Source organism: Glycine max, chromosome 19, assembly GCF_000004515.6.
Source record: "Glycine max cultivar Williams 82 chromosome 19, Glycine_max_v4.0, whole genome shotgun sequence".
NCBI lineage: Eukaryota > Viridiplantae > Streptophyta > Magnoliopsida > Fabales > Fabaceae > Glycine > Glycine max.
The window spans coordinates 35,489,256-35,513,755 of record NC_038255.2 but is presented as its reverse complement, the minus strand read 5'-3'; the positions used below and the strand labels follow the sequence as shown (position 1 = coordinate 35,513,755).

The window sequence follows — 24,500 nt, the reverse complement described above, 5'->3', positions numbered from 1 at the left end:
GGAAAGCCTAACTAGAAGAAAGGAAACAAAATTGTACTAGCCTACTAGGACATATCTATTCAATTTTAATCAACTTTAATTTGATCAAACACATACTAAACAGTAAACAATATAAGATAACCAAAGGAAAGCGTAAAAACTATCTCCGTCAGGTAGATTCACTAAGGATAAAACTCTTCTAGCAATTATTCTGTTCATTCACAAGTCTTAAAATTACAATCTTAAATAAAATCACTTTCCTTATCACTCTAGTCAAAGTAAAACCTGCTATTATACATGTTCTCTCCGGAAGAAAAATCAAGGTGGATATTATTACAATGATATAAAAAAGTCCCAAGAGCTACATAAATATCTCGAGTAGATGGAACCCGCTATAGCAGGACGATTCCCCGACACAAAAAGACAACCTTATCCAAAACCTCAAATATCTCACTTATTCAAACTCGATTATATCTTAAACTTTATTCCCTTTATTCTATTATAATTGTCATGTAAAAAAAACTCTTAAAATAATAATTATTTTAATTTTTTAATATAACATTGATTATTTTTTTTATTTATATCCCTTACCATATTAATTATATAGGCTATAAAAATAAAACAAAAAAATTACTAATGATAAGATGAGTTTTATAAAATTGTTATTCTCTATTGAATCAAATCAGATGGAGTATCACACTTCACTCTATTCTATAAATTGGAATCACTGCTCCTCATAACCTCAAAAGAGTTCACCAAACCAACACCTTTCAAAATGCAAACATCCTTAACCTTTGCTGCCCCCAACGTTGTGCCTTTGGCACAAACAAAGAGTTTCTCCCATGTTGCCATCTTCCCTACCAATTTGAAAGCCCCACGCTCTTCACCTCGTTACTCTCCGATCAGGGTTGCAATCGTGGAGCCTGACACTTCAACTGTGGACTACAACTCTGCGTTCTCGTAAGCCTTCTCTATTTCCTTCGTCATAACTTTCACTTGGCAAAAATATCATTTTAGTCCACTACGTTTCATATGTTGCTACTGAGATTCAATGACATTGTTGGTGTTGTGTTTGTTTTCAGAGTGTTTCCAGCGGAAGCATGCGAAACTGTTGGAGGGGAAGCCTGCATGGCAGAAATGTACCCTGAAGTGAAGCTACAGCCAGAAGCTAAGACACCACGAGTTGTTACAGAGAACGTTGAGAGAGAGTATCTTGAATACGATGATCCTAAAACGTAAGATCTATCATAAACCAAGCATACCCTTCTAAAAATACAAAATCAATTGATATACTTTTATTCCCAAAACAAAATGATAAACTTTTACTATAGAGATTTTTAAAGTGCCAACTGAATAGAAATCATGTTAGTCATTTTTTTTATTATAATTATTATAAAAATCTCTAAATTTACCAAAAATGACATGGTGTGATTTATATACCTGATCTGGTGTAATGGAATAAGTCTTTATTATTATAAAAATTAACAAACTTATTTTAGACGATTTAATAATTTATGACTGAATTGCAGTATAAATATTTACTGTTGATTTTTAGTTATATTCCACCAGTCAAATTAATCAAAAAGGTGAGGACTAGTTTAACTAGTAAAATGAATGTTTAGACATCTTAAAAGTAATTTTTATCATTTAGCTATAAACCTGCTAAGATTGATTTCACTATATACTCAATTTATTGACTTCACTGCTATATATGAATTTGGAATTATGGGTTGTGTTTTCCAGGGTATTTAGAGGAGAGGCTTGTGATGATCTTGGAGGAACTTTTTGTGAGACCGAGTATCAGAAGGGTGTCTACTAGAGAAAAAAGAAAACCCTTTTTATTGCCATGGCTACTGCGTTTTTAATGTCTACCAGTAATGATTGTAGTGGTGAATGTACATAGGTATAGGCTATGGATCTCAGTTTATATTGAGTTTCATTTTCGCTATAAACTTTACAATAATTATATACTAAATTTGGTAGCTCCGTCCTCTCTTCTTGACTAATTTGAAAATAAATAAAATACAATTAATAAAAGTAGTACTTCACGTATTTGGGGCATCATTTTGGTTCTCTAAATAATTAATTAACATTTTTTTTTCTAATATTAGTTTGCCTAAGATACAAATACAATATATTTTATTCTTAAGAAAAAAAAAGTCTCTAAAATTAACTAAAATAGTAATGTAATTTACCATAAAAGAAATGATGAATCATTCTGTTCATCAAGGGAAGTAAAAGAAAACTTTTCTGTAATTTCATTTCATCACATATGAACAAACTACAATGAACTAGAAAGTCATAATCTATATCATAAAGCTAAACCAGAAAGGATATGGGTACGTGCCAAACCAGTTAGAATTAACTAAAATATGATTAAATATGTGGAACTTGAAAGAGGTTGGAAAAACAGCTTTTGGGACAATCAATTTCATTTTTATAAATAGTTGAATATCATCTGCCGAATTAAATTAAGATGGTGCCAAAACAAAGTACATTACTGCAGCAGCAATAATAGCAAATCTAATTTGGTACTGTTCTTCATATAAAAAAATAATTAAAAAATTACTGTTCATGTTCAAATATCTGGCATCAAGTGGATAGGCTTAGCACTACATAAGAGCCACTCCTCCACTGAAGTTCTAAGAAAATATAAGCCTTATCCATTCAAAAGCTCAAATAGTAATTTCAACGTCAAGCACTCAAGGATAAATTTCCTTGGACCGATTGTTGACAAATGACTACGGGAGTTATTGGTTCCACTCCCATTTTTATTGTCCTGGAATCATAATTTCCTTATATAATCGTGTACAAAATTTACAATGAAAGTTTCTATTGTAGTGTAGGAGATGCGAATATTTTCGTTTTAGATTTTGCACACGCTTAATTGATACATAATTTTTTTATTTTAATCTAAGTTAATGGTAACATAAATTATTTTTTTTTATTGTAATAAAATTAATATGATGAATTAATTTAATTATTATTAATAAAGGTAATTCTTATAATAATTAATTTGATTACCAATTTGTATCTAATTAATTTAATTTTAGTTAAAAAAGATATTGAATACTATTAAAAATGATAAATTATATCACAATTAATTTGATTATTCTTTGTCGAGGTATACAATAGTATCATATTTTCGTTACATATTTTTAAAACCCCAAAAGATAAATAATAGAAATACAATTTCGTTATGTATCTCAACGAAAATCATAATAGAATCGTATTTTCAGTTTGTATTTAACACGAGTGAAAAGAAGGGAAATACGGTTAAGAGGAAAGGGAGAAGAGGGAAGGGTGAGGTGTTTGAACAAATGGGCAAAATGATCTTTTTTTGAGGGTTTTAAAGGTTTCTAGGGACCTATAACAATTTTAATAGGGACTAATATCAATTCTCAATAATTACATTATAGTGTCCTCATTAGGCATTAGGGGAAGAGAGACACTTTGTGCCTCTCTAAATTTTTTAAATAATAAAAAATAATAGAAGTTAAATATAATTAATAAAAAATAATAAAATAAAAAAAGTAATAGTATAAAAGTAATGAAAAGTTAATGTAAATTATTTAAAATTTAAGAAATAATTTAAAGGTAAAATTGTCTAATGAAATGTGTACACTAAATGGGATAATTTTCATTATTAATAGTTATAGATAAATGGGTTTGCATTTTTCAAAAACAATTGAGACCAAGGACTAAACAAATTAATAAGTCAAATTTGAATAAATCTTGTACTTCTTCTAAATTCATATATAAGCAAAAATAATTAAACTTACACTAAATTAAAAAAAATAGTTGGCATCATTTAATTTTACTAATCTTAAATAAAAAAAATAAGATTATTTCTAAAATGTCCTTGATTGGAACTTGATATCATAAATAAAAAGAGTCCTTAAAAATAAAATTAGAAATAAATGAAAGATATTTTAAGAATGATAGCAATAGGACAAAATTATATAGATTTGTTTATATTTAAATTCAGCATTTAAGATTATCTTTTTCTTATATATATTCGAGAAGAAATATCTTGTTAATTGATTATCTTTCTCTCGTGTCTCCGATCAATGAAGTTTGTGATTTGGTTTATGCAAGTAGTTCGGTCTTGTTTTTTAATTTCGTATTTTATTTTTGTGTTCCAAATTATGATGATGTGAAGAATTAGCAGATATACTTGTTTATGTTAAAGTATTCAAGGTTACGACACTTCAAACTGATGCACATGCAGTTGTAAGCCATATTCTTATATTAATGTGAGTTAATTTAGTAAAATAAATCAAACTTTTTTGCATTATTTAAAATAAATCACTTTTTTTGGCATAAGTTAAAATCAATTATATGCCTCAACATTTTAAGAAAATTTGTCATCTAACTTCTTGGAAAACATCTATAAGACAAACATATATAAACATGTAGGAACTAATATTTGAAGCTAGACATGAGCCCTAGCTATTTTAAAAAATTTCTCCACAACACTTAAAGAGAAAAATAAAATAAGAAATAAAAATATAAAAAAATTTATAAGCTAAAATTAATTTATATACTAATTAAAATTAACTTTCAAAGAAGCTAAATAATATAGTTTTTATAAATTAGCTTATACATAAACTCATTTTAACTGATAGGATAAATTTATTTTATTTTACTTTCTTAATTTCTTTTCTATATAATTAAGTGCTTATAAACAAGTTTTTTCTAACAAGACCCTTAGTAAATAATTTGCCAGATAGCCTCACGTACCAGCATTCCAAGTTTTCATTTCCCCGACTGAGTTGGTCGATCGAGTCTCTGTGAATTGAAGCCTTTTTTTTTTATATCTTATCATATCAAAAAATCCAAATTATCTAATATATCTTGGTAAATGCATGAATTGAACAATCTTATCAGCTTACAAACATCGAACATTAATCTTGCAAGCCAATATAGAGATAATGACAAGTTCAATCAGATCGAGGTCCCTACGTTCAAGAATATATATTTTCAGACTCTAGGAATTATCATGCTATTGACACACTTTACAAGTTATTCATTGTGTATTGTGTGTGAGACTAACTGTTAAATTCTTTCAAGAATCTTTGAATTTATCAAGAGTGATTATATTTGTGACGTTCGACAGCTTATCAATTATAGACTGAGATGTCTTCCAATTTCAATTTTTTTTTTTGTTTTTGTTCCTAAATTTTTATTGAATCAAACCCTATTCTTCAAATTCTCAGTTTTCATCTCAACTAATCTTAGATTATATCTCTCAAAATACTTGGCCTAATAAAATGTGGATAAGGTTGTTTTTTAACTAGCTTCAAAAACATTGGCTAAAGAACTTATCAAGCCCATGATTGAGGGGCCAATGAATGAAAGGCCTAAAACACTTTAAATTTTATTTAGTAAAGAGATACTTTAAAAAAAAACACTTTATTTAATAAACTAATTACAGTTATTTTTTAAATTTTTTATGTTTGTTTAAAGTTTAAACTATTCTTTTATATATAAAAAAATCTACTATTTTTTAAAAAGTTCTTAAAAAACAATTTTAAACACTTTTTTTTTTAAAATTATTTTTTCTAATATTAAACAAACAGATCAAAAAAATTATAATTTAATCCATAACAATTTTCTCATTCAAGCCACAAATGCACCTGAAAGTTACTATGTTTAGTAAGATATTTTAATTAGTTTATAGTTAAAAAAATTATTTTATTATTCGATAAACAAGTTTTTTTATAAATTCTAAGTAATTTTTAGTATTTTTTCAAACCAACTTGAACTAATGTTTTTTAAAAGGTAAGTTTCTAATTTTTAATTTTTTTATATTTTTTTCATTATTATCCTCAATATATTTATCAAATTTTTTAGTTATCATTTTTAAATAAATCATGATTTTATTATTTTAATGTCATTTTACACTTTGAGATACTTTAACAGTTAATTTTAATGAACATTTATAATTTAATAAGTAATTTTTTAACTTTTAGCTACACGTTCCTAACTATCAATTAACTTTTCAACTTCAAATAACTTTTCAACTAATTTTGTTCAACATAACCATAGTTAAAAAAAATAAAATCTGTAATATGCATGCATTCTTGAGTAACATGGTCATATAAATCTTCACACCATAGACCAAATCCTTGACAACATCAGTTAATTTTTGTTTTTTTTAAAGAAAACCTATTAGTGCAATTTTATTATATTTTTCCTTTTATAATTACAAGTGTACCTTCGCCACAGTCTTGAGAGAAATTTATACTTTTACACTATAAATACAGATTGTTTACATAAATTTGATTTTCTCTCTTCAATTAAATGGAGAAAACCCATTTTCTTAATTTGTAAATATTTTAACATAAACTTATTATTAAAATTAATTTAAACTATTTTTATTATGCTCAATAATTTAAAATTAATTCTTCTAATTTTAAACAAGCATTCATAGATGTCAAGTTAGCTCAGTTGACTGAGTCAAATATATAAATATATTTTTCGTCATCATAAATATGAAAATATTTGAAATTCGTTCATGTGAATTTTCAGTGTGTTTTTCGTCCTCACAAAATTAAAATATGTTTTTTTTAACAAAATTTCGACCTTCAAACCTGAGTGCATGACTTTTTTACATCAATTATAAACACATTAAAAAAACATCACATTTTTTTATCAATTATATATATAATCGATGAAAAAAATATCATATTTACATGATATAAGAAGTTATCCACATATTTCAGGCCAAAACAACAATACATATTAATTTTGTGAGGACAATAAATATACTGAAAAATTTTACTGAAATGAATTTAAAACATTTTCATACTTACGACCAAAAAATATATTTTAGCCAAAAATTAAAACAGTATATTTGCCATTTGAGCCTCATCTTAGGTGTGGCTGTGATATGAGGGTGTTTTTATCATTTAGGGACAATTTTTTTTTCATTTTTTTCATATGAGGGTACATTTCAAATTATTTTTCAAAAGTGGATAAGTTGTAAAAGTGTTACGACTTTTGAGTTAGAAATTGTAACATCTGTTACAACTTATCATTTCTTTTTTAACTACAATCGTAAACTTATTTATGATGTCAATATTTTTTTTACTTATGTCTCCAAAATCGTTAAGTTTTTTTTTAATTGTATGACTTCAAAGTTCTAAGTTTTGTCTTTTTTTTTTCTTTTTACGACTTTGAAGTCGGTTTTTTTTTTTTGTTTAAAATTTTTTATTTTAGAATTTTTTATTTGCTTGTATTTTCTTTTTTTTGTTTTCAATTATTTTAAAAAATTTAAATAATTTTATTTATTTAATTATTAAATAAATATTTTATTTATTCATTTAAAAATAAAATTCAATAACATTATTAAAAAATTATCTAAATTTTAAATATATAAAATATATTAAATAAAACAACCTTAAAAATATAATATATTTTAAATAAAAAACATGAAAAAATATATAACATATTAAATAAAACTAATAATATTTTTTATGGTTTTATTTAATTTTTTATATATATTTTTAATATTTTATATTTAAAATATATTATATTTTTAAATATTTTTTTATTTAATATATTTTGTATAGTTAAAATTATATAATATTTTAATAGTATTATTGAACTTTTTTAAAATGAATAAATAAAATATTTAGTCAATAATTAATTAAATAAAATTATTTACAATTTTTTTAAAAAATTGAAAACAAAAAAGGAAATACAAGTAAATAAAAAATTCTAAAATTAAAAACTTTAAACGCTCAAAGTCGTAAAAAAAAAACCAAACTTACGAATTTTTTTAAAATTATAAATAAAAAAAATTACATTAAAATTATAAATAATTTTATAACTTCACTAAAAAAAATAATAAGTCATTCTAACTAAAACTTGTAACACGCTTATCTTCTTTTAGAAAATAAAAAGCTGTGATACGAGTTTGTTTGTGACTGACAGCAGCACCCTTTACAAACGCTGCACAATTTGGCGCCAAAAACGGTCTTTCCCATTTTCCGTTTCTCTTCCATGAATCTCATAAAATCATGTACGAGGAAAACCCATCTCCACAACCTCGGCACCTTGACTTCGCCAAAACGACACTTTCAACATGTCGATGCTTCCATGATCAAGACAGGCTTCGATCCCAACACGTGCCGTTTCAATTTCCAAGTTCAGACCCATCTCCAGCGCGGGGATTTGGGCGCAGCACGCAAACTGTTCGACGAAATGCCTCACAAGAACGTCATCTCCACCAACACCATGATCATGGGTTACCTAAAATCTGGTAACCTTTCCACTGCTAGGAGCCTGTTTGACAGCATGGTTCAACGCTCGGTTGTTACCTGGACAATGCTGATTGGTGGCTATGCTCAGCACAACCGGTTTCTCGAAGCTTTCAATCTCTTTGCCGATATGTGTAGACACGGAATGGTTCCGGATCATATCACCTTGGCCACTCTCTTATCTGGGTTCACTGAATTTGAATCTGTAAACGAAGTAGCACAAGTGCATGGCCATGTTGTCAAAGTGGGGTATGATTCCACCCTCATGGTTTGCAACTCGTTGCTTGATTCTTACTGTAAGACGCGTAGCCTCGGTTTGGCTTGTCACCTCTTCAAGCATATGGCAGAGAAAGATAATGTCACTTTCAATGCATTGTTGACTGGGTACTCCAAAGAGGGGTTCAATCATGACGCCATAAACCTATTTTTCAAGATGCAGGATTTGGGGTTTAGGCCCTCGGAATTTACTTTTGCTGCGGTTTTAACTGCTGGGATACAGATGGATGATATAGAGTTTGGGCAACAAGTTCACAGTTTTGTGGTGAAGTGTAATTTTGTGTGGAATGTGTTTGTGGCTAATGCTTTGCTTGATTTCTACTCGAAGCATGATCGGATTGTTGAGGCAAGGAAGCTTTTTTATGAGATGCCAGAGGTGGATGGTATCTCTTACAATGTGCTCATCACGTGTTGTGCATGGAATGGAAGAGTTGAAGAATCTCTTGAACTTTTCAGGGAGTTACAGTTTACTAGATTTGACCGGAGGCAATTCCCCTTTGCTACCTTGTTGAGCATTGCTGCAAATTCTTTGAACCTGGAAATGGGTAGGCAAATCCATTCCCAGGCTATTGTAACAGATGCCATTTCGGAAGTTCTAGTTGGGAATTCTTTGGTTGACATGTATGCTAAATGTGACAAATTTGGGGAAGCAAATAGGATTTTTGCTGATCTGGCACATCAAAGTTCAGTTCCATGGACAGCTTTGATCTCAGGTTATGTTCAGAAGGGACTACATGAAGATGGCCTAAAGCTATTCGTTGAGATGCACAGAGCCAAAATAGGTGCTGACTCGGCCACTTATGCCAGCATCTTAAGAGCCTGTGCAAATCTAGCTTCACTGACACTAGGAAAACAGTTACACTCACGTATAATCAGATCAGGATGCCTTTCAAATGTATTTTCTGGGAGTGCACTGGTTGACATGTATGCAAAATGTGGATCCATAAAAGAAGCACTTCAAATGTTTCAAGAGATGCCTGTGAGGAATTCTGTCTCCTGGAATGCACTGATTTCAGCCTATGCACAAAACGGAGACGGTGGCCATGCTCTTAGATCATTTGAACAAATGATTCATTCAGGTCTGCAACCAAATTCTGTTAGCTTCCTTAGCATTCTATGTGCTTGCAGCCACTGTGGTCTTGTTGAAGAAGGACTACAGTACTTTAACTCCATGACTCAAGTGTATAAACTTGAACCCAGAAGAGAACATTATGCATCAATGGTTGATATGTTATGTCGTAGTGGAAGATTTGATGAGGCTGAGAAATTGATGGCTCGGATGCCATTTGAACCGGATGAGATAATGTGGTCATCAATTCTCAACTCATGTAGGATCCATAAGAATCAAGAGTTGGCAATTAAAGCAGCAGACCAACTATTCAATATGAAGGGCCTTAGAGATGCTGCTCCATATGTTAGCATGTCCAATATCTATGCAGCAGCTGGTGAATGGGACAGTGTGGGAAAGGTGAAGAAGGCCTTGAGAGAACGAGGGATCAGAAAGGTCCCGGCATACAGCTGGGTTGAAATCAAACAGAAGACCCATGTTTTCTCCGCCAATGACACGTCTCACCCACAGACGAAAGAGATAACGAGGAAGCTTGATGAACTGGAAAAGCAAATGGAGGAACAAGGGTATAAACCTGACTCAACTTGTGCCCTTCACAATGTGGACGAGGAAGTCAAGGTAGAGTCACTAAAATATCACAGTGAACGCATTGCCATTGCCTTTGCACTAATTAGCACCCCAAAGGGGTCACCCATATTGGTGATGAAGAATCTACGAGCTTGTAATGATTGTCATGCTGCTATCAAGGTAATCTCCAAGATTGTAAATAGGGAAATCACAGTCAGGGATTCAAGTAGATTCCATCATTTCACAGATGGATCTTGCTCCTGTAAGGACTACTGGTAGGTTGCCTTTTGTTTCCACCAATAAAATCATGATTTTTTCTATATAAAAAAAGGAGCATATACACCACAAAGTCATTTCAAAAGATTCCTGAAGATCACTGGACTATTCCAGCAAAACGAAAAATTAGATCAAAGTCGATTCTGATCGATCTATTTGTGCCACAATTATGTCCCATAAATCAGCAGCTTCGCACATTCTTTAAACTTGGCCACCCCTAAAAAATACATGCCACTAATTCTCGAAATTATCTTCATAGTAGCAACAAAAACTAGGACAAGAAACACCTTTCAATGTGAAGTCGCTGCCTTGTTGGGAGGCAATTCCTCAGAACACGCCAAAGAAAATGCTAATGCGGAGGCTCCAAATGAGTGACTAGTTGCCGTTAATTTTAAAAGCATCATTGCAAATCATAATTTTCATGAGGTGGTGATATGCCGACTTGACACTATATTCTCCAATAGCATTTAATCTTCAAATGATATCACTGTCTGCAGTATTGGTTAAAGGCAAGGATATGATGTTCTGAAAATCCACATTGCTAAATAATTGCTCAGCAACGTCCAATCTCCAGCTTGGATGAGAATGATCACAACTTTAGTTTTAGAAGTGAGTTTTAGATGAAACCAACTAGGTTTGACAGCTTATCTATAATACTTCTCATAGAGCCCGTTCATAGATCAACAGATTTAGTTTAGATTATGTTATCATATTCCATAGAATAATTGCACCCAAATTAGATATCTAGAAATTTGGATCCTCTTCTCTCATGTTCCATCTCGCGATTAATATTGAAGAAAACTTTTTTGCAAGGATTTTAGCAAAAGTTTTAAAAAAAACGATCTGCAACGGTAATTTCAACAACATCAAGATTTTCAATTGTAATTGCGCAACAGTTAGTTTTCGAATTATAACTAAATCACGCTTTTGAGCCTCAATCTTGTGTGACTAATTTTCAACAGCATCCAGATTTTCAATTGTAATTTCAACAACATCCAGTTTATCACTCAAGCCTCAATCTTTTGAGCTAACTACAGGACTAATTCACAATCTAAAACTTAATCACACTTAAAGCTTTTCAATCCTGTCCAAAGATTTCTAACCTAAGTTCTCTCTTACAAAATTAAGTTTTAGATTGTGATATAACAGATTATCATGAACGAACATGACCTAAAACAGAAGTGTAAATAATTATAGATCTGCTACTGAATCTATAACAATATAAGATGAACTGATCTCAAAAGCTCAGATTTTCATTTAGAAAACTCGAATTATGCATGAGGTGAACTGTTGAGCCATTCCAAGAAAACTAAAGTTACACTAAGTTTTGTTGTTCACAATAAAATGCTATAAATGAAATGTAACTTTCATGACTAAAATTTGAATTGAAGAGTAGGCAAATGGGAAAATTTGAATTAGAAAAAGAAACTAATATATAGTTTTGCTTTCTCACGTTTTTGCTAGACGAATTAACACGCATACCAGGGAAAAAGTCAACCAGAACTAAAAACAAAGCAATTGTGTGTATTCCAGTTACAATATGTTAGGGGGAAAACTAAAAAGCCAAATAAACAAACATTCAGAAACATTTGGGTAGAATGTGTAACTAACAAGATTCATGTGACAGACTTGTTCGGTAGACTATGTGTATATTTAGTTTGCAATTAAAATTGTTGTGATACACTTTCCAATATAGATCACGATCCTTTTGCAAAAGTATTTTTGCCTCACAAAGTATTTGTCTCAAAAGTAATTTTTCACCAGTGCCAAACTATAATCCCAAAGGAGCCGTATAATTATTTACACTTCTGATTTAGGTCATGCTGGTTCATGATCATCTGTTATATGTTGTTAACGAGTCTCATCTATTAGATTCGATAAGTATACATATTTGTCACTGAAAGGGGCAATCATGACTGAATTTTGCGATTTCTATAGATTAAATGTGAAAATTTTACTTTCTTGATTGAAACCCGAGGGAGCTCAAAAGCACACAACTAACAGTTACCACAGACCTTGTATACTAATCATCAATTGAAATCTCAATACTACAAAAACTTCCACCGAAAAGCAATATATAAAAAACGAATTGAAAAAAAAAACAACAAAAAAATCTATTTCCTAAGCAACTCATCAGGAACAACCCTAAGCTGCTTCCTCTGCTTGGATTTGGCGATCTTCTTCAACGTATTAGGGTTCGTAATCTTCTGGAATTTGGTTCCAGATCTGATAATATTCTCCTGCTTCTTCTTCTCCCTCTCCTCTCTCTTCTTCCTCTTCTCGACCTTGTTCAATCGAATCTCCTCCTTCAGCTCCATCATCCTCTCCTTGTACGCCTTCTTTATCACCTTCTCCCTCTCCCTCTGCTCGAACGTCGTCCCCTTCCGGCTCACCTGCGCCGCCGACGCCCTATGCTGCCGCACCTGCTTCCACTTCCGCCCCGACACCCTCCCGGCGATCACGCCGTCGTAGCTCGCCTGCCCGAACACCGGCTTGTCCGGATTCTCCGACGACGGCACCGCCGATCGCTTCGCTGGCGGAGGGAGTGCGTCGTCGGTGTCCATCAGAGAGGCGCCGTCGATGGCGTTGTCGTCGTGCTGAGGCTGCGACTGCTGCTCTCTCTTGCGCTTGTAGGTTTTGCCGCCGAAACCCTCGTCGAGGCAGCGAAAGTCGATTGTGCACGCCATGAGTGTGATGTGCGAAGAACGAAGAAGAAAACCCTGATGGATTTTAGGGTTTTATAGGGTATATTCTCACTCACTCGCTGGTCTTGTTTTACGAATATGACCTTCTTTTCACAGTTTTATGACCGTTTTGTCTTTAGAATAGAATAATTAGAGAATTTATATGGTATATGCATGAATTTAGAGTTATATATACAGGGTTACTTTTAAATATTAAAAATTAAAATTAAAATATATTTAAAAAATATTAGCTTAATTTATAAAATTTTATTATCATTATTAACATAAAAATATAAAAATAGATTTTTTTTAATTAAAAAAAACTAATATAATTGATAGAAGATTCTTTTATTGGCGATGTTAATATTTTATCATGTTTACTGTTGTTAAATAAATTTAAGTTGAAGAAATAAAAAATTATATTTTGATTGAAAAGGTCATTTATAAGAAGAAGAAGAAGAAAATATTGTTTGACATGGATCACAAAATGAATAAGACACTTTAATACCTAAAATAATAATAAACAACTGTCTCCCTCCAAAGAATAAATATTCAAAACTATTACTGCATCCTATTCTTATTATAACATACAACTAACAATTCATCAGGATTAAGAATTTTAGTTAACTTAATTAAAAGCACTAAATTTATCTTAAATTGATATTATTTTATTCCAAAATCATCCATGCAAATACAATTAACAAACATTAATAGATTATGTTTCTCTAATTGTCATGTCATTCTAAAACTTATTTTAATGAAATGTTTTTTAAAAAAAAATAATTACAGCATAAAACATTTTAGATTAGACTTTATAAAAAAAATTAACCATTTATTCCTTTCAATCTTTACCCTTTTATTTCTATCTCTAAATTAAATTTTAATTATTTTTTAAAACAAATTGTCATTAAATTTATGCTAAAATCTATCGTTATATTTTTATTTAAAAATTATCAAATTAAATATTTATTTGAAATGTAAATTTCATCTTTCAAAACTCATTTCCATATCATACTTTAATATTCATAAAGAAAAAACATCTAATAATGTTTTGTTTGAACAAAAAATGGAGAGATAGAGGAGGGAGAAGAGTGAATTTTTTTAAAAAACTTTTCATATTTGGTTTGGTTTGGTTTGGTTTAATTTTTAGAATGGGAGGAGAACGAAGGAGAGCATGAATCGGGGTTGAAACAGTTCTAAGTGTATTGACTAAAGATAATCTACTTATATTCTGAAATCTAAAATTACAAGGATATAAAAATAAATAAATTTTTAAAATCTCTTTCCTTTCCTTGGAAACTAAACAAGAAAGAGTTACTTCTCTCCTCCATTAAAATCCCTCCTCTCAACCTAATAAGATATCTAATCAAAATCTCTCTTTCCTTTTCTTCCCCTCCCTTGAACCATACTGTTCATAAGATATCTAATCAAAATCTCTTCCTTTTCCTCCTTTGAACCAAACAATCCATAAAGTAAAGTCATTCTATTCTACTATTATACTTCCTTTGTATATAAGAAAAGGTTTCTTGGTATAAGAAAAAAAAAATTTAAATTAAAAAAAAGGACTAAGTTTATTGATATAATTCTAACCCAATAATATAATGATTGATATTGATATCAATTATATAATTCTCCTATAAGTATTAAGAAGATTATTCAAACTCACAATAAAATATAAATAACTGCTTGCACCTGGTCAAACCCCCTTATAGAGGAGGCGACCAGAATATACAAAGGTTTACTCTGTCAATAACATACTAATAAATACTGTACTAATATATCGTTATTCCTCCTAGCCAAAAAATTTCTTAACCTATAAGATAAGATATTAATCTGCTATATTGGCAAAACAAAAGTATACCGCTAAGATAATGCAGGAACCGAACCATTTCTAGGTATGCATTCATTCTCTAATTCAGAGAGTTCGCTCTCAAAGAAGGCTTTGTGGAGAGCCCTGACACACTGGTCTGCTTCACTGTCATTTATAACTAACGAGATATTCACCTGGCGGGAAACAAACGATAATGAAATGAAAACGCTAGAGTAATAATTTGCAGATAAATGTAATTTATTTATACTCGGCCTGAATATGACATTGACAATTGATAAACCCCAAAAGCCAAGAAAAATACTAATGTGATAGTGGATAAGGAAGTTGTTAGTAAATATTTGTTTTATAATTTAAAATTTATAAAAATATGATACTCATATTAATTCTGTTTTTATAAGATAAATTATTTGTTTTAGAATCTGTTAAGTAAAATTAGATTTTTTATATTTTTTAAGATTTTGCTTTAATAGATCAATGCAATTTATTAGTTGGTTTTGTAACATCCCATTTTTTTCATAAATAAATTTAAGAATTTTTTAGTAAAAATAATAAAAATAAATAAATAGAGTAAATAATAGATCGTAAATGTCCCTAGCTATAAATAGCAACATGTTAGGTTTTTCAGACTGACTCCTCAGCCTCCTCTGCCTCTCATTTTCGTTTTTCCCCTTCTCCTCTCAAAACCCTTTCTTTTTCCCGCAGCCCACAAAACCTGTCTTAGAAAAACGATGATCTCGGACTCATTCACCGTTGGATCGTCGTGAAATTTGAGCACCACGTTCGCAACCCAATTTCGAGCATTCTCACCATTGGGAATTGCAAAATCATGTCTGAGCTTAGAGGAAAACCCTTCGCATTGTAGCTTTTTATTTTCCCGCAGAAACCCAAAACTGTCTCGGTAAAACTACGATCCCGGTTTTGTTAACCGTTGGATTTTCATGAAATTTGGATATGTTGTTCGAAATTAAGTTGCGCACACTTCCACCGTTGGGATTTGCGAGATAATATTCGTGGTGGGAGAAAAAGGAATCGCATGAAGACAGTACAAGCGGAGGCTTCAATCTCTTCTCCTTCTCTCTAACGTTCGAGAATTCTATCGGAGCAGTCGGAGGAAAAACTTGAGGAATCTCAGGGAACCGCTATAGATGCCGCTATCGTTGTCGGAAGACACGTGAGTCCGCTTAGAGGTAAGGGATGAGTTATTCACAATTGGGAACTAATGAGAACATGTGTAGGGATCCTTAGAGATATCAATTGGAATGGGTTTTTGGATGTTTTTGCAATTTCATTTTATCCTTATAATTATTACAGTGAATTATATATGTTTGACAGACCAATTGTTGTGAAATTGATATGTTATTATGTTGAGCGTGAACCCTATAAATTGAGTACTTTTTCTAATTAATATGAATTGATAAAATAAAGTAAGGAGAAATTTAGAGAGAGATATTGATTTTGTATTTTCTCTTTTTCTTGTTGTTTAGGTTTTTATATATAAATTAAAAAACTAATATCATAATTGAAACTGACCAAAGTGTTCATATAATTATTTAGAATTTGTGCATTGAAAGCTTACTTTGAAATTTGTGATTTAATATGATGTATGCTAGTTTATATATATAGAGGTAGTTATTTATATTAATAATTTATGTAAATAATATTGTAGAGTGTTATAGTATGATTCCAAAAATTATTAAGTGTTGGAGTTTGAGAATATTATGGTTAAATTTTATGAACATGTGTATGTTGTACCTTATGAATATCATTGGGAATATTATGAGATGGTTGATGTGATGTTATGAGATGTTAAAGTGTGGACATGATATTCGATTGTGAATAAGTGGATGTGTTAACATTTAATGTTACATTAATTATATTGTGAGCTATGAATTATACAATAACCCGATCAGTGTTTATGCGCAGTGTTAAAGAGAAAGTGTAGGTTCCTAGTTAAGAATCAGTGTTAAATTGTAGCGCAATTGTGTTAAACATGTTTGAAACATGAGTGTGAGGTCGTGGTATTTTATAATTCATGAGCAGTGCTTATAAATGAAATATGTGATGAATTGTGGAATGATATGTTGCCTTGAGATTATAATATTGTTATTGAGATTGAGTAAAAGTGTAAAGTAGAACAGGTGTTGAATTGTGAGATATGTGAAAACATGTGATGGTGGATTGTGACATTATGAGATGTGAAATTGTGAATGAGTTTTGGTTGTGAATAAGTGTGTGATTAACTCTTGATGTGACATTATTTGTGTTGTAAGCTGTGAATTGTACAATAACCCGACCAGTGTTATCTTGAGAAAAGTGTAAATGCGCAGTGTTAAAGAGAAAGTGTATGTTTCCTATTTAGGAACCAATGTTAAAGAGAAAGTGTAGGTTCCTATTTAGGAACCAGTGTTAAATTGTAGCGCAATATGTTGTACGTGCTTAAGACACGAGTGTGAGGTCGTGAGTATTGTATAATTCACTAGCAGTGTCTGTGTGGTAAAATAATTTTAGGGGTTGGACCTGAATCAGGAGGGAGAGGCCCTGATGGACTCTTCGGAGTGTAGGCCTTGGGGGTCACCGGGTTTGAGTGCTCTTTTAAGCCTATGCTGATCCCATATGGTTGGAGCATTCTCGCAAAACATCGTGACCCTGACTGGTCTCCCTATGATCTTACTTAGTGAGAGTGACCTGACAAACCCATTGTGTGGTGTGTCTTGTTATGTACTCCTAAGCGCCCCAGGGTGGTTTTTCACTGACATGATACCACATTGCATATAGGTTTGAGTCTTAGAATAACTGTCTCATGCGCTTGCTAATTGTTTATTATGAAATTGATGTGTTATTATGTCTTAATCAGAGAATGTGATTTTTGTGTAATGTGATTGATGATTGAAAAATGTGATTGATGGATGAAAAGTGAACTTTGAATGACAAAGTGGTGGAATTACGTGAATTACGTGTAAGTAAATTTTATTTAGTTTATATGATATGTATATCTAGTTGTCTTGTTTCTCTATTAGTTAGGAATGTGATAACTCACTCCCCGTGTGTTGTTTGTGTTTGGATCCTGTGATGATCTTGAACTTTGTGTTCGGGGGAGCAGACGACTAGGTGAATTGATTTAAGGAACTTTGTATTGAAGGACGTCGAGACACAACGCTCTGATAGGATGTGGCATTGGGATATAGGGTTTTATATTAATTGTATGAAGTCTTAGACGGTCTTGCTTAAATCGAGATAACTTTATTATTTATTTGGACAAGTTTGAATATGATGTAGAAGAAAGTGAATATGAGCCTTTTATCCCTTTGAAAAACTTGTATTTACAAATGTAAAAAAAAAAAATACTATTAATTAATATTTGGATTTTTATTCCTTTATCAGTATATATGTGAGGGGTAGAGGGTGTCACAGGTTTGATATTTCTAAGTTAGTTTCAATGGTCAGATTTTTTTTTTTTTGTTGCATAAGGGATCTATGCCTATATATATCTCTTTCCTCCTCTTTAGAAAATACAAGCACGAAAACAATTTTGATTTCTTTCTCTCTATATTTTTTTCTTCCTTTTCTTAACTTATTTTTGAGAACAAGAGCATTCGTGTTCAGAAGGTTCGAACATCCTTTCGCTAAAGATGATCGGAACCAACTGGTTTTCATATCTTGGGAGAGAAGGGCAATCAGATTTTCCTACTAGTGGGGACATTTTCTCTCTAAGGAGCATTTGCGTGCTTCAACCCAGACTAATAAAATTTATCCCTTGAATTATTTCTTTATGTTTATTGTATGATATAGTGCATTGTTGATTCATGTTCTAAAATTATGTTGCTATTGTTTTTTAATTTAAGACTTTACATTTTCTTCTCATTTATTTCCTTTATTTTATTTTAATTTTCTAACAAAACCCACAAGGGTTAGCATGAGATCTTAGATTTGAAACTCATTGTTTATTACCTTCAACAAATATGATGTTAATATGCATGCAAAGATTACAACGAGGCATAAGTCTTTCAGATAACTTAACACATGTTAAGTGTATAACAAGGACATATACAAGCCATTGCTTGTGACTGAGGATTAAAAAAGCTAATAATTTCTTAACAGCAACTAGCCAACTATAACGAAGAAACATCGGAAGTTTATAAAGTGCATACCTTAGATGCACCCTGAGAGATCATTTGAACAGTGATCCCAAGAGTTCGAAGAACATGAAAGGCCTGCAACAAAAGGCTAATCAGTAAATTTTAAAGTCAATAAAAGAGCAAAACATTAGCTTATTACAGAAGAACGCAAGTTGATGAGAATCAACTTAGTCCAAAAAAGTGCATCAAACAAGCCCAGGAACTTATTGCAATATGCAATTTTGACCATGCTCCAAGATAGGGACAGAACATCAAAGCATCAAAATAGAACTTTTTAATAATATTTCTCAGAATAATATTCAAAGGGAGATAATATAACACAAAACCTTCTCCAATATTAGTGATGACTTCTGAACATTTCCAATGAGAGAGATTATGGATCTGGTCTTTAAGAGATTTACCACAGCAATTTTTTCCAGTTCTTCGACAACATAGTCAAGTTCCTGTTTAAAGATAAAGAATGATAGCCGATTAGACTTATGCAATGGCTGGAACAAAACTGGAGACAGGGCAAGGATGGAGCGTGCATTTGTTTCCTTTATGTAAGTATAAGACTGGGTGACCTCAAGCAGATAGATATTATCTAAGATGGCCATCAACTATACTAATAAGTAATAACAATAACCACGTCCACGTCTTATCCCAGTAGGCAGAAAATACTCCATCGATCAAATGACACCATTTCTTAATATCATAACTCATCAACAAAAAATGGAAGTAGATCAATAGCAATAAAGTTAATGGAAGTAGAACAAAAAGGCTTACCTGTTGAATTAGCTCTCTGCTCCATAGCTTTGATGGATCCAATGTCAAGGAAATACTAACTTCACTTGTAGCTACAACATCAACTGATATGCCTAACTCTTCGAATATTGAAAATACCTGCATCAACTGTTAGCCTAAGTCTTCGAAGATAGGAAGAGACTCAACCACTGGGAGCACAGGTCTGACAGGTGTTAGCTTTCTCACCTTAGCAAGGAACCCAAACTGACCAAGCATGCGAGTGCTTACAATATCTAACATGGTCACATTACGTTTCAAAACAATGCTTGTTAATAATGCCTGCAAGCACAAATAGGAAAACTTAACAGTGTCTAAAATCATCCTTCAAATAATTGTATTTTTCCTCTATGCCAAGGCTCAATTATACAAACCTTGCTCATATCCCTTGTCTTAGCAATCAGAGTACCTGGAGCTTTAGGGTTGTATGAATTTTTAACCCTAACAGGAATATCACTTTCCCTAGCCGGTCTCATAGACTGTGGATGGAGGACCTGCAAATCAGATAAATAATTCATACACAAGATTTAATCTGATATCCAGCCCATGTCATGTCAATAATCATGCTGCTCATGTCGGTGCTGCTAGGTAAATAACACAGAAATATTGTGAGCAACAACTTTTTTAAATAGTAAAGATCTAATATAATTTGGTGAGTCTAGTTTTATCAGTTAATGATCATTCTTATTAAAGTATTCACTTTTAGGGGTATATTTTTTTATGGCTATTAAGCATAGGTTTAAGGGCTGTGTTTGTATTAATTTATTCATGTTATTGTTCCTTTATTCTCTTTTTTTTTTCTCTCTTATCAATAAATTTTAAATCAAGTCCAAAAGAAATGGAACAAAAGTACAAAACATCAGTCCTTACAGTCAACCAGTTTTAGTGCAACCATAATCAAAGCCGCAAAGTCATGTCAAATCTCATGAATACTCTCAGAGCTCCAATAATATATTATTAAAGAAGATACATAAATCATTGTGCATGTTTGAACTAGCTTATGTTGTATTAAAATAATATTGCAATCAAAATGTAATCAAGAGAGGTTTTGGCTGAAAAATTATTGTTAGGTAGAAATTAAGGTTAAAATGATAAATTATAAATCAGCTGCTGTTGCATAAGAAATAATCATCAGAGGGAGGAAACTATAAAACTATAAATTTATACTAACTTTAGCATAAACTTTGATATATTAACAAAAACATAGCCCGGGAATGGACATTAAGATTTTATGACACCCAATTATATTAATTTGGAATGACAAGTTGCAGCTTTGGATGGCCATTGATATGTGTGCTATGCAAGTCTAGTTCCAAACAGTGGCACAGTTTTTTTTGCATTGTCAGCAGCTACTATAATTATGGAATAAATTGTTCCAAGATCTTGGAGAACTTTCACTTTTGGCCAATTTCTTTTAATACATTTCAAAGGTTTCTTCTAATAGAATTTGTTGCCAGGTGTTATGTGGTTCTTTGAACATAATGGTGTTATTTGACTTTGATCTATAAAGACACTACAAGAGGGAATAAGCTTTGGAATTTGGAATACTTGACGTTGTTTATGTTTCTCAAGTGTATTGGGATGGAGCAGAATGGCTATATCTTCCAAGAGTTTTTTCTTTTCTTTATCCACCCCCCCCCCCCCCCCCAATATGTTATGGGCTTACTTTGTTGATAACTTCTATCCGGTGTTCTCTCCATGGTCAAGAGAATAGCCTTTTGCAATTAGCCCTGTAGGCTCCTTTTTCAGTTTCTCTATTCCTTCCCCAGTTGTACATTTGCAGTATTGAGTTTCTCCTATCAAATAATTGTGTTTAACACTACAACAACAATGACAATAATCAAGCCTTATCCCAGTATGTTGGATTTGTAAAGCAAATATACAGTTTAAAATATTATTGCTTATAATTTGCATCATAGCAATAAGACATGTGATTCAACACTAAATCAGAACCAAGAATGCTTACTAGAATCCTTTTATTTTATACACATGAGAGAAATGGTACATGGCATATTGTCAACAAAATTATGATGATACCTGAGCACCAAAGTATGCAAGTTCAGCAGCCTCATCAAATGTCAAATATGGAACAGGTTTTGCTTGTGGGCATATATTTGGATCACAGGTTAGAACACCATCAACATCTTTCCATACCTGTTTAAGGGACTCAAATTAATTGTTTCATTTTATCTTTATTAAATCTATATGCAAAGGAAATTACGCATAAAAATTTGCAGTATTTCATGCTTGGGTTTTACATTATGAAGTCAAAAAGACACTTGCATTTCCGACATCAAGAATTTGGAATTAATGCACATGTATCTAACAATTCATTAATATGCAAAGCAAGTGCACTGACATTCCGACAAGATTTTAAAATTCATAACCAAGTGTTTATGTATGAACCTGGATTTCTGGCAACCCTAGCGCTTTCCCAATTGTTGTAGCAGTTAAATCACTTCCACCTCTACCCAATGTTGTCACCGCACATGATTTTCGTGCCTGCAAGAAGGAAAAAATTATTAAATTTGTAACTAGAGAAATTCACATTTTTGCAATGTAAAAGACAGGAAAACTAGAGAGATAGGTGTTGAGGCAGGGGGAGGAAGAACTGCTAAAATGTAAGGCATCAAAAAGACCTTTCCAAGGAAGCCTGTAACAATTGGAATAGCAGGATCAGAAACCCAATCACTATGTAACCTCTTTGCAACAGCAGGATATGTTGCTTCCAAAATGTCAGCATTTGTGAAGTCATCAGTTGTTATAATACCCATCTCAAATGCATCATACTGCCAAACAAACAAATAAAATTTAGAAACAAACTATATTGATCGAGATTCAGAGTTGGACAATCCTAATCAGCCATTACGAAACTTTTTTATTTGTAATAAGTTTTAGATAGGCAACCAAAACATACTTGGCGGGCCTTAACTCCTAATGTATTAAGATATGCAGCAAATATCCTAGTGGACATGCACTCTCCAAATGAAACTAAATAGTCTTGAGTCCGTGGAGTCAACTCTTTCATCATAGCTATCCCCTTTAGAAGTTGCTCCAATTCTTCTAGATGCTCTGGAAATCACAGACAAATATGATGTTGACAAAAATATGAGTACATACATATCAAAATTACTTGAACATGCATATTGACAAGAAAGAAATGTTATGGTAGAATAAAATAAAAACTTGCATGACATAACAAGCAAAAACTAATGTAACCAAAATAAGATATAGTATGGAAGAAAGTAACTCACTCTCAATAACATTTCTGTCCACTCCAAGCTGTTCCACAGTCCTAAAATAAGACAACAACACACAACGACTAATAGAGAGCTTTTAAGTCTAAAAAAAATGTGACTTCCCATTATTCTTCGAAAACATCTTCACTAAACATAAAAAAGTTAATAAGAAAATTGATTGTCCTTACCTGAGATGAAGATCTTTTATTATGTTGAGCTCATCAATACTATCAGCATTAGTTACTCCACAGCTTACAGCTTTTTCTCCAGCCTAACAAGACAAAAAGTATCTCATTACCTATAAATTGAAGACTACATCATCTCAATTGCACCGAGTTGCAGACCACATTGACCTGCAATGCAACCACAACCAAAACGCAACCCCAAAGGAATGTAACAAAAATATATTAAAAAGTGAGAAAAACAATACCAGCAAAAGCATGTTAGTTGTCTTTCCCATGGCAGAGAGAACAATTATTGGCCTCTCTTCCGGGAAGCTCAGAATAAGGTTGGCAACCTCTCTCATTCTTTCAGCATTGGCAACCGAGGAGCCACCAAACTTCATGACACATGTGTAACTCATTTCAGTTTCCGCAAAGCCCCCACTTTCACCCTCAACCACATCACTTTCAGTTTCCTTGCTGCAACTAACCCTGAGTGCCGCCACCCTCTCACTCGAAACTCTCCTCACAAGGGGAACGGGAGTAACAAACCCAATTCGCCATGGCAGCCACAGGGGTGGTTGACATTGACAACACACTCTTCTACTCAAAGCCACGGGGACCGTGCTCTTACTAACCCAACTTAGTTGCATAGTGCTTGCCATGCTTATTATGAGTTATACGTATTTTGACAAATAACTCAAATCAAATCCAACCAAAAACAATAAGCACAACCAACAACGAAAAACAAAATGTCCTCGGTAATCTGTATCAGTTATCAGTGAAATGCCTCAAATGTTCAAAGCTCGATCTGCGAAAAATTATCAAATTATATCCATTCAGTCACAATGAAATTATCAAAATTCAAAAACTAAAGGAAAGAATAAAAAGCAATAGTTAATTCTATTTCTTGTAACGGTTGTTCGAGCAGAAACCGGGGGCTATTTATGGAGTTCAAAGTAATAAATAACTTGTGAGAAGGAGTTTGGCGAAAATGCAGGAAAGCGGTTCAGAAGAAGAAACTCGGAAAATGGAAAATTTGAGAGAGGTTAGGGTTTTATTTTAGGAACAGTGGTTTTGATCAGAGTGGTGGAAGTGATTTTGACCGAGAGCTAAAAGTCTCTCTGCCTCTGGTGTTGACTAAGAGTAACTACTGTGACTGTCTGTGATGGCAGGGAAAAGTGAGTGCAACGCTTCTGGTGGCGGCTATTCTCTGTTTCATTTCTGAAACGACA

The 24,500-nt window shown here is 32.0% G+C and overlaps 4 protein-coding genes across 6 annotated transcripts; 2 read left to right on the top strand and 2 right to left on the bottom strand.

Moving 5' to 3' along the window:
* Window positions 1–723: 723 nt before the first annotated feature.
* On the top strand, window positions 724–2,042 carry LOC100816615 (light-regulated protein-like). Its single transcript, NM_001289369.2, has 3 exons — window positions 724–939; window positions 1,062–1,214; window positions 1,723–2,042. Exons 1-3 carry the CDS (start codon window positions 755–757, stop codon window positions 1,796–1,798), a joined length of 414 nt encoding a protein of 137 aa, NP_001276298.2. The 5' UTR covers window positions 724–754; the 3' UTR covers window positions 1,799–2,042.
* A 5,692-nt stretch (window positions 2,043–7,734) lies between these two features.
* Window positions 7,735–10,488, top strand: LOC100793014 (putative pentatricopeptide repeat-containing protein At2g01510). The gene has a single exon (XM_003553256.4). It carries the CDS (start codon window positions 7,990–7,992, stop codon window positions 10,435–10,437), a length of 2,448 nt encoding a protein of 815 aa, XP_003553304.1. The 5' UTR covers window positions 7,735–7,989; the 3' UTR covers window positions 10,438–10,488.
* A 1,950-nt stretch (window positions 10,489–12,438) lies between these two features.
* On the bottom strand, window positions 12,439–13,204 carry LOC100816092 (uncharacterized). The gene has a single exon (XM_003553930.5). It carries the CDS (start codon window positions 13,119–13,121, stop codon window positions 12,549–12,551), a length of 573 nt encoding a protein of 190 aa, XP_003553978.1. The 5' UTR covers window positions 13,122–13,204; the 3' UTR covers window positions 12,439–12,548.
* A 1,566-nt stretch (window positions 13,205–14,770) lies between these two features.
* LOC100792482 (aspartokinase 1, chloroplastic) lies at window positions 14,771–24,500 on the bottom strand. 3 transcript variants are annotated; one of them, XM_026127190.2, is made up of 14 exons: window positions 24,201–24,500; window positions 23,535–24,076; window positions 23,293–23,375; window positions 23,120–23,160; window positions 22,783–22,937; window positions 22,505–22,654; window positions 22,272–22,367; window positions 21,903–22,019; window positions 20,240–20,359; window positions 20,055–20,147; window positions 19,851–19,967; window positions 19,412–19,528; window positions 19,098–19,160; window positions 14,771–15,122 (listed from the first exon to the last, which is right to left on the bottom strand). In XM_026127190.2, exons 2-14 carry the CDS (start codon window positions 23,928–23,930, stop codon window positions 14,982–14,984), a joined length of 1,689 nt encoding a protein of 562 aa, XP_025982975.1. In that variant the 5' UTR covers window positions 23,931–24,076; window positions 24,201–24,500; the 3' UTR covers window positions 14,771–14,981. The 3 variants fall into 3 exon arrangements, with proteins under 3 accessions (XP_025982975.1, XP_040868407.1, XP_003553303.1); XM_041012473.1 differs by having other exon boundaries at window positions 24,237–24,500; XM_003553255.4 differs by having other exon boundaries at window positions 23,535–24,500.